The sequence below is a fragment of the Cornus florida genome, unplaced genomic scaffold (genome assembly GCF_030987335.1).
Source record: "Cornus florida cultivar Cherokee Brave unplaced genomic scaffold, ASM3098733v1 CherokeeBrave_3.0.0_Hap2_Chr09, whole genome shotgun sequence".
NCBI classification, from domain to species: domain Eukaryota; kingdom Viridiplantae; phylum Streptophyta; class Magnoliopsida; order Cornales; family Cornaceae; genus Cornus; species Cornus florida.
The window spans coordinates 91,095,230-91,109,682 of NW_026775579.1; the positions used below are offsets into that span (position 1 = coordinate 91,095,230).

The window sequence follows — 14,453 nt, forward strand, 5'->3', positions numbered from 1 at the left end:
TGTTCTGACTCTTATTTCCAAATTCGTCTCTAACCTGCTATGGATAAAGTGACTCTTTAGGTCACTCCAACACCCGTTAGTCACATTGATTCAACCAAAATGGTCACGTAGGAATAGGCATGACCCTTTACAACTCTCCTATCAACTCTCGCAGACGAATGGGGTGACATTCGTATTGCTCGTCTGACTTGATATACATGGACAACTAAAGTCAAATTTACGTTGTTGGTCTAACGTGATATACATGAACAATCAAAATTTTTCTTTATATAAGACATTGTAACACGACTATTTCCCAACAGAATATACATTAAGTTTCATTCACACAAATATTCTAACAAACAATGCTTGCGAGGACACCATTGAAGGTGGGTGGGTCTAGGAATAACAACAGGACAGGTTTAGGCCGTTATACCCTTTCAGCATCCCTATTTCCTTTTAACAAATAGAAATTGATTACCTTGAGAGCACCGAGGATATAATACCTCTAACAAATGAAGAATTCTCATTTCCTATTATCAAAGTTTTTGGACCGCATTAAAAATAAAAATAAAAAAAATCCCCTTTTAACATAACATTCTCCATCCTCACCAAAATCCGATAGGCAAAAATTCACGCTTCTCCATAATTGTCCATGCTTAAATTCTCACTCAAATATCTATTAAAAAAATTGTGCATATTTAAATTTTGTTAAGCGGGACTGGATATCTTTCATTAGAGCTGTAATCGAGCCGAGCTAAGCCGAGTTTTGTAGTGTTCAGGCTCGGCTCGGCAAATCCTAGTCATGTTCGAGCTCGGCTCGAGTTCCGTCGAGCCTAGCTCAGCCATGATCAAGCTCGGCTCGAAGTTAATGAGCTCAAGTACGACTCGAATCAAGCTAGTTTTACACTGTAATCCATCATCGAAACAACACCGATCTTCGATGATCGGCGTCGTCGAAACCTAAGCACCAATTTTCAGTATTCACTGCGATGATACTCAAATTCACAAATACCCCATTACCATCGGATATAGGAGAAAGGAGAGAGGTAACATAAGAAAAGAAAGAAGGGTTGATGAGATGATAAAATATAAGAAAAGAAAGAGAGAGAAGTAAGATTCATTGATAAAATACAAAAAGAGAGAGACAGAAGATCAAGTCGTTGAAGTGTCCATGGAATCTGGTGTTCGCTGGCAGATTGCTGAGTGTGTTGCCGTTGCTGCTTGGACTAACGATAATTTTAGAAAAAGGGAAGATGATTAGCGTTAGACATAAGATATAGACTTGGGTTGGATTGTACAGATGAGCTTGATTTTTGTTTTAAAATGAATAAATGATAAAATTGGGTCTAAAACAAAAAGGACTAAACGATTTAATGGGCCTGTGGACTAAGCCTACATAACATAAAATTATATATTATAATTGGATATATATATTATAATCGAGTATGTTCGTGAATGCATTATCGAGCCTAGTTTGTGAACGGTTCATGAACAAACGAGTCGAGTCTACTGATGTTCAGACTGGGCTCGTTTGTAAATCGAGCCGAATAATTTACGAACCAAGTCCGAATTATTCGTAAACGGCTCGATTCCTTTGCAACCCTATTTTTTACCATCATGGTCCAAACCCGTTCCAATAGGAAAAGGGTTGTAGGGTAATTTGCCACTCTTAGGTGGCCCCTACCATTGGGAGTTCTGGAGAGAAAAATAAAGAGGTGGAAATGAGTACACGTGTAAAGTCGAAGTTTGAAAAGGTTATCCAGTATTTTAGGCAGGAAATGTGGACACATGTGGCACCTCTTGACTTTGTACAAGTAGAATGGAAAGAGGAGGAGAAACCAAACCCTTGAGCTTTCATTGCACTGCTGACTGACTGCCCATTTAATTTTTGAAACCATTGTTATTCATATGCACGTACATATGAGGTAGGAGTAACCAACAAGAAAGTAGAATATTTTATCATTATTTTTTTTTGTATCTGATTTAAGTAGTAACTATATTATTATTATTAATAATAATAAAGAAAGTTATCATATCTATAATCTATTGAATAGGCAACGGCCACATGTAAAATAATACTAAAAAGAAAAGAGTCACGCCATCTTCAATAACCTACTTTTGTCAACCAAAAATGGTGATACACCCAATATAGACATTAGACAGCTTTTCAATGATGCCAAAAGAGGATTTTTTTTTTTTTTTTTTTCCTTTTCTTTTTTCTTTTTCTTTTTTTTTGTTTGTTTGCCAAAACATAGACTCATATTTTTGTCTTAAATAACTGTTTTGCGGTAAAATGAGATATTTTATTAAAACCTGTTTGGCTTCAGTAAACCTATTATTCCCCCAAGACAACCACTAAATAACAAAATGCTAATGGATCACACAAGATAGATACTGGGCATATTCTTAATCCTTAATTTTTATTCATAGAAAATGACATTGCCCAAATTACCCACCAATTAAACATCATCCGAACCAATCAATTTAGGGCTTCAAATCAACCCAACTGCTCTAACAACTCGTTTAAAGCACGAAGAAAAAAAGGCGAGCTCAAACTCATTTTCTTGGTTTGTTTAGTATAGTAAACAAGTTAATTCTAAACTTGACTTCGGCTTGTATATAGGACTGTGAATATGTTCATAAACATAGATTTGTATCCCATATAATTTCATGAAGCTCTTAAACACGGGCCTGAAGCTCTTAAACACAGCTCAAACTAATTTTGTTGTCAAACAAGCTGAGTCCAAGCTCAGAGGCTTTTGAGCTCATCCCGAGACAAAGCTCAGGTTTTTGAGCTCATTACGATCCCGAGACAAACCCACCAACGAATGAATGAGCCGAGCTCGTATAAGTTCATTTGCAACTCGAATCATCATCATTGCCTTTGTACCGAGTAAATATATAAACAATAATTCCCTTGAAATGAATGGAACCAACTTCTGAAGGTGTCAAAACAAAAATATAGATGTTTTGCTAAACAGTTTTCCTTCTGCAGAGAGAAAAACTACATAGCAGCAACGTTTTCCTTCTGCAGAGAGAAAAACTACATAGCAGCAAAAATACACAACAGCTTCAGTAAACTAAAAAAGGGAGAAGGAAATATATAAACCATCAAATGTTTTTTCTTCTTTCTTAAATCTAAAATCCCTCATTAACCCTATAGATAATTAACCACCACCACCACAAAATAAATACCTAACAAAAACAAAGGACAAATACAAGGATAAAAATATCCCAAACAGATGAATCCAGGAAGAAGGTCCAAGCTAAGGAAATACCAAACAAGAGGCATTTTAAATCAAATGTGTATTAAACTACAAAACCAAATCACCAACAAACCATTAAAAAAGAAGACGACATTACCAAAGAGGTTTCAAATCCCTTTAATGAAACATTCTGACAATAGAACCAAAGACCTAAAACTACTTATAATCAAAATCCAAATTCACTTACCTCATCAAATATAGATAAAAACAGCAGCCTCCTTAATCCTAATACCCAATCAGAATCCCTACTGTGATCTCCCCCATTGACCAAGAAGACGATACAATGCCAGAAGACCACGAGCAAGAGCAGCTTGCCAAGGAAGATGATCCACACTAGCTTCGGCAGAAAGCTCTTCCGAATGCCCAAGCTCTAAACACAGGAACATCCCAAAAGTTTGGGTAAAAGCCAAAAGCGACTATTCGAAAGCAGTCCCAAGCAGGCCCACCAAATCAACTTCCTAAGACTTCTATACAACATTCATATAAATGTCAAGGGTAGTAATATTAAAGATAGGATGAGCAAAGAAACAAGACACTTCACCATCAAACCCTCCCAATTTCTATGTACAAACAAAAGATATTATCATCACCACAGTATAATACAAAAACTCCTCTCTCCAATTTGGGGTTCAAAAAAATTGTAACAGCATCATAATCAACACACCATACAATATAAATATAGGGACTCCAGACTAAATAAAAAAATTTAGAGGTTAATTTCATATGTGCCAGACATATCCATGTACACCCTCACCACACATATATAAGAGGAAAGATACTGTTTTCAACTGATCTTTCAGAGGATTAAACCTTCAGAAAAAGGGAAACAAAAAGATTAGCAAAGTAGAAAAGAAACCTCCATTTACGCCCCAAAAAAGGAAGAAATTTGTCTTTCATTCGTCTGCTTTCCCAATTTCCTTTATCAACTTCCCTCTTTTCCATACAAATAACATAAATGAATTTTCACTTTTCTTTCCATAGCCCAACCTCTCATCATCAGAAACCAACCGGATTAATTAGAGAATTCACCATCAACCCTGTCAGATTATAGACACAAGTTCACATAGATACAATTCAATTCATTCACAATCCAATAAAATTCTATGGAGGACCATCTTTCACCCCACTATATTCAACTTCTTTCCAAAATTGTGGGTTGTTCATTCCAAGAGTTCAGCCTGTTTGTGTCCCATCGTTCCGAGAAGCTCTTGCAGGTTTGAACGCGCACATCAAATGCGGAATAATGTCAACATTGACTCATTGCCATGCTTCATTTCTTCTCAGGCTGCCAGCATGCATGCAAATTATCATTTCCTGGTCAAGAAATCGTGTTCGGTTCATAAATTTGCTATGTCCATTTTAATCTAAAACTTTATGAACTTAAATATAAATATAAATAGGGTATGCATTATACAGGGTAAAAAAGAACTACTACATAAATAGAGATGTAGTGCTCACCAGCTGGTTGTTTCTGCTCCGCTGATTTCACCTGAACTGCGGCCGGAACAGAGTGAACATATGGGAAGCCTGCAAGCTGATGTGGGTTCCCGGAGGACTGTCCTGCAAACTGGGCTGTATGGAGAATACCCTGCGAGGGTAAGCCGCCCCCTTTCATATTGCTAGCAGCAGCAGCAACGACTGCTTTTGCTGGGTCAGAAGTACCTAGAGTGACTGGAGGGCACAAAGACAACATCCCAGTTGAAGACGTAGCAGATGAACCCTGTGGCTGATCGGGACGCCGTCTTTGAAGATAATAAGCATTAGGTCCTGAAGCGGCAGAACTCGAGCTGGTAGAATGAGGACCTTGGGCTTGCATGAAAGCAGTAGAGAAGAAAAGCTGTTGCTGCTGCAATGCCTTTGGTAACTGCTGCTGCTGTTGTTGTTGCTGCATCATTTGAGGCTTAGTTCCAGAGTTTGAAGAAGAGGTAATATGAGGGTTGCCAAGAATTGAAGGAACATTCTTTCCACCAACTGGAGAAGACTTCTGGCTGGCTCCAGATGGCGAGTTCTTGGTTTGTTGAGACGACAATGTAGAAGGTTGGGCAGCTTTGATGCCTGTGGAAGTGGAAGTCGTCGTCCTTGGGCTTCCACTAGCACCTTTGGAGATCGAAGAAGTTGTTGGAGAGCCAACCACTGGAGGAGATGGGGACTGATTACTATTGAGAGCCTGTTGCCCTTGTGATGCAGCCGATGATTTGGGGTTAGTGCCGAAAGATATCTGTGTATGACTTTGCTGGGATCTCGCCTGCTGTTGGGAAATGCTTTTGAGGGATGATGGGGTTGATGAAGCCAGTGATGATGGAACTTGGGAGGTCGTGGTTTTGACAGAGTTTTTCCATTGCGGCGACTGAGCCGGACTGCTGCCACTGCTTTGGACAATGCTTTGTGGAAAAGGGGAGAGCACATTTTGGAACTTGGCAGTCATTGAAGACGAAGTTAAGCGATCAGAGTATACACTGCCATTACTAGTGACCGGTGTCTTACTCCGAGCTGCTGCAGCTGCCATATGATGTTGCTGCTGCTGCTGCTGCTGCTGCTGCTGTTGTTGCTGCTGGTGCTGCTGCTGCTGCTGCTGCTTTTGAAGCTGAATCATCTGTTGCTGATGTTGCAGTTGAGCTTGCAGCTGAGAATTAGGAGTACTTACAGTGCCCATTGCACTCGGTAAAGGAGAACGAGAAGTTCGGCCAGAAGTAGATGGAATGTGTAGAGTTCGAGCAGAGCTATCAATGACTGTGTTGCCTGAGATAGATGAAACAGATACATCTGTTAATTCTGATCTTGAGAAAGCAATTGACTGCTGCCCGATAGTTGCTGGAGCTTTCCCAGCTAAGCCTTTTTTCTCGTCATCCCCATTATTAGAGGAATCACCACCTCCAGTTTTACCTTCTTCAGAGACTTGGAAATTCTTCTGCTGCGCTACTGCTGCTGCCATAAGCTGATAGCCATGTTGTCTGGTGGCCTCAGGGAGGCTCTGGATAAATGCATGACTCTGCGCAATGGATGAAATGTCAATACCAGGAGCTGTAGTAGCACTATTGATAGAAGCAAATGACATGGCAAAAGTTTGGGGCGGCAGCGCTTCAACTCCGGCCTTCAAGCCTTGCTGTTGTGATTGTTGCTGTTTCTTTTCATTTTGATTGCCACCAGCACTGACACTTGTACCAGCTAATACTGAAGGAGGGGTCGTCAACAAAGCAAAGTTCTGGGGGTGAATGGGCATTGCAAAATTCTGACCATATACATTCATTGGGGCACGAGAAACTCGACTATCAGCTGTTGAAGGGCTATCTTCGCCACCCACCTCAGTTTCAAGCTGGCGTGCTTGATGTGAATGTGTAATTTGCTGATTTGACTGCTGCTGCTGAGATGGCCTGCTTTTTGGGGCAGGAAAACTATTCAAGTTTCCATTTCCACTCCCACCATTGGTGCTACTGCTTTGAGGCCTCTGCTGCTGGCTCTGCATATGCTTCTGGGACGAGGAGGCACTGGAAATGCTGTTGTTTTGATGCCCTTGTTGCATTAGCTGTGGCTGAGAAGGTGGTTGTTGCTGGTGCTGAAGCTGCGATGGATGAATCATCTGAGAAGAATAGAAAGACCCATTGAAGTAGGGCATTGCCTGAGGATGGCTTCCTCTATAAGTGGGTGGTGCTGCCACGGCAGGAATTGGAAACGGGTATCCATTGTTCTGCAATATCGCCAAGTACTGGGTATCATTGGTTGTCATATTTGGGTAGTTGAAACTCACTGCAGCAGCAGTGGTGGCCGCCGTTGCTGAGGCACTCACTGAAGCAGAACTAGATGATGCATTAGATGAAGATATACCGCCTGCTGTGGTTGGAGACTTCATAGACCCAGGTCGAGCAGACACAGCTGCAGTTGCTGCATGCTGCTGACTCAGGGGGAAGATGAAAGCAGGTCCATGCTGAAGGTTTGAAACCCAAAAGAACACGTAAGTGCCTAAAAAAACCCATATATCCTAAATGAACAATTTGACAATTAAAAATCAATGCAGTTCGGAATTAAGAAGCATACCAGTATATTATTAGGAGGGACACCAGGGGGCAAAGCCTGATGGAGCAAAATCTGTGGCTTTCTCTGTGCGGCATCTGCAATGTTGCCAGCTTGAGAGCCTTTGTCTTTCCCAGTAGGACCAGGGAAAATACCAAGACCCTGCCCTTTGTCCTGCAAAGAGTTAACACTTCTCCCAGCAACGTTTCCATGCAATTCTACAGGGGGAACAACATTGAGATTGCTGGGCTTAGCAGCTCCAAACAAAGATGCAGAACCAGCAGCAGCAGCAGGCCAGAAAGGATTCATCTTCATCAGTTGTTGGAGATTGTGAATATTCCGAGCAATGTAGCAATGTGTTGCACACCTTTTAAACTGGGGTAGAGAGAAAATGGGCGATCAATGAAAAGGGAAAATTAAAATGCCTTACAATTACTCCCAAAGACTTCAAGAAGAAATGAAGAGTTTTGAAAGTAATCAAAAGCACAATGTGATACCTGTAGAGGCGTAGAAGATACGGTGCTCCCATCCATGGATACAACTCCTTGAAAAGGTGCCATATATCTGCTGATAAGAATAAAAAGTATTTCCCCAGAGTTATAAGCATCTAAATCATCAATAAACACTGAGCATTGAAACAGAAAAAATCAATCCGACCATACCCCACTGGAGGAAGCCCACCGGGCCAGCTTGCCATAGACATCGGCAAGGGCAAAGGTCTGGATTGAGCTGAGAAAGGAAAAAAGAAAATCACTCGATCAGCAAAATCCCACTAAGAAGCAGATTGATGGCTGGCTCACTAGAGAAATAACAAATTCAAATTAACTTACCAATTTTCTCTGCGTGTGGCTCTTCTTCCTTTGCAGATTTTAGTGGTTGCAGCTGTTGCTGTTTCGGAAAATGTTGGTGTACATTGTTGCCAATTGCACTACCCACACCGTCACTATCTCTATCAGGCTTTTCTAAATCAAATTGAAGATCAATTTTCCTCTCCTTGTTAACAACTGGCTTATGTGATTCAGCGTCTTCCACCATTGTTTTGGCTTTTTTCTCCTCAGGTTCTACATTCACCGCACTGTCCTTGCCATTTTTTACAGCATCGCCGTAGTCCTTGTCCACGGTAATGTGTCTCGTCTCCTACACAAAATTCATTGATAGAATTTGAGTTACACTGCACCAAACCAAACAAGATGAAATAAGGAACTGAAAAGCGCCATCAACTCACTGCATCAGCACGGGATGCCATTCCTTTACGATCCGCTTCTTTAGCAACTAAATCGATCTGGCCTTCCCTTTCCGGTGATGATCTTAATTGAGGAGGTGGTGCCTACAAAGATAATTTATTAAAAAAATATTATTTTCTTTTCAAATTTCCAAGTTGAAAAAGTCAAAACAAAAAAGTTTCTTGCAATCTTCTTCCTCACCATCAGATCTATCTGAAACTTCTCCTCTCGTTGGCTCTCAATCTCGTTGGCTCTGAAATTATCAAACATAGAATTAACATAAAAGAAACTTAGGACACAGAAAATTTACTCTACGAAAAAGGGAATAGTAAAAGAAAAAGTGGAAACGTTTGGATGCTCACGCTTTGGTCGCTGTCACGTCCTCACCATCATTGTCTGCTCTCGTCGCAGGAGATTCTTTCTTCGGTGAGGTGACCTCCTCCTTGGTTGCAACCACATCTCTTCTGGTTTCGCCTACAGTTTCCATCAAAGGCTTTGATTGCGAGAAGGCACTGCTCTCCGGCTTACTCAACTCCGGCGGTGGTTCCGGCGACGGCGTAACAGTTTCAGATTTAGACAAATCGTATGGAACACCGCCATTTTCAGCTGCAGATCCTGAGGTTTTCTCCAAATTGGGAGACGAAATTTCGGCCTTCGGTGGCTGATCCATCTCCACCTTTGTCGTCGAACTCATATTGTTCCGAACACCAAGATTACCCAGATTGTCAGACACTTGCCGGGGTCTTTTCCTCTTTGGAGCTGCAGATTCAAACCAAAAGACATATTCAGATCAGCAAATTGCCAAAGTCCAAATATATATATTATATACATATATATTGGAAATCAATACTAGCTCAAAACTCACCAACAGCCGATAAAGGAGCTGCTGGGGAGCTAGAATTCTGCGCTAACATCGCAGATGACTGAGCTGCCGTTGACGGCGAGTTTGATATCGGAGATGAAACTCTTGACTTTGCATCGCTACTTGATTTGTTTGTCTCTCTCGAATCGAACTTGGCGGAATTGTTAGCCACAGTTTCTTTCTTAGAAGGTCCCTGCGACTGTGTCATCAGTCCATACAATACCTCAGCAATCTCTATCTCCAGCTCCTCCGGGTTCGAAGAAGATGACTTCGATGTAGATTTTGGCGGTCTCGGCTTGGATCCATTGGGCTTCTACAACAGCAGAAGCTAGTGTTATTATTCAATCAAAAAAAATCAAATGGGTCAGTAAAAATATATATATCTGTATATATATAGAGAGGCAGGGGCTGACCATTTTCTTCCGAGCTGAAGCATTGGAAGAAGACGGAGATGCTGGAGCCGGATAAGGGGTAGACGTCGATGCAAGGCTTGGTCTCAACGGAGAAGTCGAAGTTTGCCGGTAAATTGTATCTCCTACAACTCCACTACCTGAAACCCAGCATTCATGTGACCTCTTCGTTGACGCTAAAACCACACAAAAAAGAGACCAATTAGAAAATCTCAAACCTTTACAATACAATACCAAACCAGTTATTATCAAAAGTACCCTGTCTCGACAATCTACCTGACCGAGCTTTCCTCGGTACCGACACACCGATCATTTCGTCAGCTGCTTTCCACGCCGACGCAGGTCTCGGAAGTTTAGCAACCGGTGGGAAGCTCTTCCGGTGGTGATGATTCAGCGTCGACGACGACGTCATCAACACCGCCGGATTGGGTGGCAGCGCACTCAACTCATCATCCTCCAACTCATCTTCATCGTTCACACTCTCCTCCGTACTGTCCTCTCCGCCGTCCTCTCTATTACTCCCATGCATCAATCTATCACCTCTCCGCCTCTTGCTCCGACTCAACCTGTCTCGATCTCGATCTCGATCCCGATCTCGATCTTTCCTTACTCCTCGCTCTCGTAACCGGAGCGCCGGCTCCGGTAACTCCACCAGTCCATCTTCCTCTGCAATTATCAAACCAAGCAAGGAAAAACTGTCAAAAAACCCCAATCAAATCGATACAAAGATCGATATATAAAATTAGATCTGAACAAGTTCTAACCTGGTGAATCTCTCAGACTGTTGCTTCTGTGTCTTCGTCTCGACAAACCATTTGTGGCAGCAATATTAGCTCTTCTAGCCTCTCTATTTCTGTCCATGATAATTTTCTCATAAAATCAACAAAACTCAGGTGTTAGAACGCAATTCGCCGGAATTTGCAGATTCAGAGTTGTCGCCGGTGAAAAAAACCCGATTCGAATCAAACATCTTCCGCAAAGAAATTGCTTTCAAAGATCTCTCTCTATCTCTCTCACACACACAGACCGTGTGTTTTTGCTCCTCCAGTACTCTGCCCTTCTCTCTCTACTTTCTCTCTCTATCCTCTCCTCCTATCTCTCTCTGTCTTTCTGCTCTCTATGACTCTATCTCATCATCTTTTTGGTATTTCACTATCTGCGAAACCCACTCCAAACCCTCGTGGAAGGCTGTGATTAATCTCTTTTGACATATACCCCAATCTTAGCCGTTCATTCGACGACACATCCAACAGCCACCGTCTCCCCCATTTGCCAACTTGGCAAAATAATATCCGTCCGATACACAGCACTAACTCCTTGCGCCGCTCACGGACACGTGCCAGTTTTTACTTTCTCTATAAGCTTCGTTCTCAGTCCTAACAATCCGCAAAATAAATAAATAAAAACCCATTAATTAAAAAACGTAAAAAAAAACTTTTAAAATATTATTATTTATTAAAAAATATTTAAAAACTTTTAAAATATTCACTTTTCATGATCAAACAAGCAAATGCCCTCACTTCCTTCGAGAGGTGTCTTTTTTACCGGCTATAGCCAGTCACAGAGGGACCTTGGTAAAAGCAACATGACGATCACAAGGAATCTAATGTGACCGCAGAAAATATCGACCAGCCGGTCAAATTCATTACTTCCGGTTCCCACTTTTTTTTAATATTAATTATTAGTAATTGGTTAGTTAGTACTGAATAGTGTGTGTATATATAAATATATATTTATAAAAAATACCAGTAGGGCCCACATGAATGAGGAAAATGAACGGACGAGATCCTCCAAGTTCGGTGTTGGAAATTTCCTCTGCCGTTAGAGGGATGTCGGACGTTTTCGGAAGGTAGACGTGGCGTATCATTCTTTAAACAAAACAAGATTCCAATGAACGAACCAGTCCGAGCTGGCAACGAACCGAACAGGTTCGTGGGCGTCGTGTAACGCGCCTGATCTGGACCGTCCGTGGAGAAGATCGGACGGTGAAGGTGAGTGGAGCGGTGTAGGAAGAAAACTGGACCACGAAACTTCCGAGATGTGTTGGGTCCCACGTTCGAGCTGCCGATCTAGAAATTATTTCCTTGAGTTTGCCTTATTGTCACGTTCTATAGGTGTGGCAACCGTGGTGACGTGTGTGGCCCTACTTAAAATTTTACCAAGGTATTAGTGCTTTAAAACCATAAAGTTTCTTCTCTATCTCCAAAATAAAAAATAATAATAATAATAATAATAAATAAATAAATAAATAAAAATTCCTAAATTATAAAGTAGATATTTAACCCCTAAATTATACCATTTGTTGCAACATATCAAATTCTCTTAGTTGGACGTCTCATATTGACGCCAAGTGGAGGCACGTGACTCATGTGCTTTGGGCAAAATTTATTATTCCAAATATAGCCTTATGACCGTTATGCCATTGTATATACACCTAGACTGACCCCGCAGTTTGCTCTATTCATCCCATTTCGGTACACAACGACTAAGACAGAGAAGACGCAAATACAAATGATGGTTACAGCGGAACAAAAACCCATGTGAATCGTGGTGAGAGAGATCGGATATTGCCGGTTGTAGAGCTTACGATCGAGGATGTACTTGTTGTAGACGATGACGATGAAGATGAATCATGTAAGATGTTGTTGCTCACACACACTGAAACTTATTGGACCAAGTCTCACTAGATTGGTTCTGTATGCAATGCATGAAGCTTACAGCAGGGTTAATACTGGAACGAGATTAACTGAGCTTGCTGGTTTAAATTGGGCTTCCCCAGATTTGGGGCTCGTTGAATTTAACTATGTGTTGTCGATGTAGGTCGACAACACTCATAGCTTCGCCATTGTGGCGGTTTGAGCTTCTTGATTCTATCATGTTTGAAATCTCATACGACAACGTGAAACTCACTTGAATGGGTTTGTGGATGTGGTAAAGCCACGTCACCTAGTCAAATCTAGGTGGCCCCACGACATCATTATTCCAACCAGGAAAGACAAAATCACAATTGAATTCAAAAAAAAAAATAAGATTGGGTCGAGGAGTATAGCGACCCAACCATGACTTGTCGATCGAAGGGCCTAGAATATCGATCCAACCCGACCACGAATCGTCGATCGACGGGTCTAAAACCTCTTTCCAACCAACCACAAATCGTCTATCGACGGGCCCAGAACCTTGATCCGACCAACCATGAATCGTCGATCGACGGGCCTAGAACATCGACCCGACCCGATCACGAATAATGGATCGACTGGCCTAGAACCTCGATTCGACCCAACCACGAATCATCGATGAACGGCCCTACAACCTCGATCCGACCTAACCAAAACGAATAGTAAATGGTAGGACTTCTTCGTTATCAGGGGAATACAAAAGGGGCTTTGGAATGGATGAAAGAAAGCTAGTCAAGTCTTGCAAAGATAAGACCCAATTCAAGGACCAAAGTGTGAGATAGCCGGAGTAAATATCACTATCGTTACGTATAATCCTACCTTGGTCACTTAAGGATGAGCGTTACACTTATTAAATAGTCCTGAAGGATAGGGATTAGGGCAGTGTGATTTTTAAAATTACATGGGCCCTACCCTATTTAGAAGGAGGCCCAATAAATGCTTCTTAAATGACCTAAGGCTATAAAATGAAGGAATGGAAAAAGATTACAGGCAGGGCTGTTCGAACCACGCACTCTAGGCATCATCTTTCCTACCATTACTCCAGTTCTCGCTTTGGGCTAGCTTTCCCCCCCTTCCTTAGTTATTCTGCTTTCCTTACATTGTTTTAAGTAATATATCCCAGACCCTTTGACTTTTCAACTACATCGTATAAATAGGTATCTAAAGGGTTTTACCGGAATTGTTCACTTGAAGGTATTTTGCCATAGTTGATGGATGCTGTAATTATGTGCTCTTGAATTATGGACTTCAATTGGAGCTCATACAGGTATTTGAGTAATTTAGTTGATCTGTTTTATCTCTGGCCCTATAAGAACTGACGAACTATGTTACGTCGGAGTTGAGCAAGCTCACCGAACTAGTTCTATGAACTTCACTGAATTGGCTCTATGAGTTGCACTATTGGGTGGGTATTTCGAACTATACAGAAGTTCATTGGAATTGGTTTTCTTGGTTCAGTCACCATAGAAACTTGCAAATAGAGCTGTAACTTCTGTCACTTGTACTACTCGTCAAACTGGACTAAAATTGTCGGTCAAACGCATGTGAAAGAGATAAATAGGGAGAAAAACAATGGCGGGTTGATGAAATGGAGGTAGGTTGAGGAGATGGGTGCGCATGATAAACATGGAGGGGTGGTATGATTAGAGGTATATATATATACCTAGATGAACATATACATATATACATATATATATATATATATATATATATCTTCTCTTTTTGGGGTTAGGTGTCGCTTCTTTATTGGTTCTGAAAAATACATCGCCATATTAGCATTTCAACAATATAAAAAAATTAAAACAACGTAGTTTAACTAAGGGCTAAACGGTAATTTGGTTTTTCTGTTAACAACTCGTTTATGGTTGCAACAAAATGATAGTTGAGGCGGTTTTTTCTTAATTCAAGATGGTTTCTTGCAATCCGGTCATACTTTTTTTTGTGGGGGGGGGGGGGTGGGGGTTCCATTGTGAGTCACAGTTTCCGAAGTACCTAATTATTTTGGGACGAAATGAATACTATTTATA

General features: G+C 41.3%; 1 protein-coding gene across 5 annotated transcripts; it reads right to left on the reverse strand.

Annotated features, from left to right (window-relative positions):
- Nucleotides 1-3,941: 3,941 nt before the first annotated feature.
- Nucleotides 3,942-10,884, reverse strand: LOC132275131 (protein TIME FOR COFFEE). Of its 5 annotated transcripts, none has more exons than XM_059776537.1 (13): nt 10,516-10,884; nt 10,028-10,417; nt 9,755-9,927; nt 9,345-9,651; nt 8,842-9,238; nt 8,681-8,732; nt 8,482-8,583; nt 8,087-8,393; nt 7,919-7,985; nt 7,754-7,820; nt 7,281-7,631; nt 4,707-7,170; nt 3,942-4,562 (listed from the first exon to the last, which is right to left on the reverse strand). In XM_059776537.1, the coding sequence occupies exons 1-13, from the start codon at nt 10,610-10,612 to the stop codon at nt 4,519-4,521; spliced, it is 4,818 nt and encodes a 1,605-aa protein (XP_059632520.1). In that variant the 5' UTR covers nt 10,613-10,884; the 3' UTR covers nt 3,942-4,518. The 5 variants fall into 5 exon arrangements, with proteins under 5 accessions (XP_059632520.1, XP_059632518.1, XP_059632517.1 ...); XM_059776535.1 differs by having other exon boundaries at nt 7,754-7,823; XM_059776534.1 differs by having other exon boundaries at nt 9,345-9,654.
- Between the last annotated feature and the right edge of the window lie 3,569 nt (nt 10,885-14,453).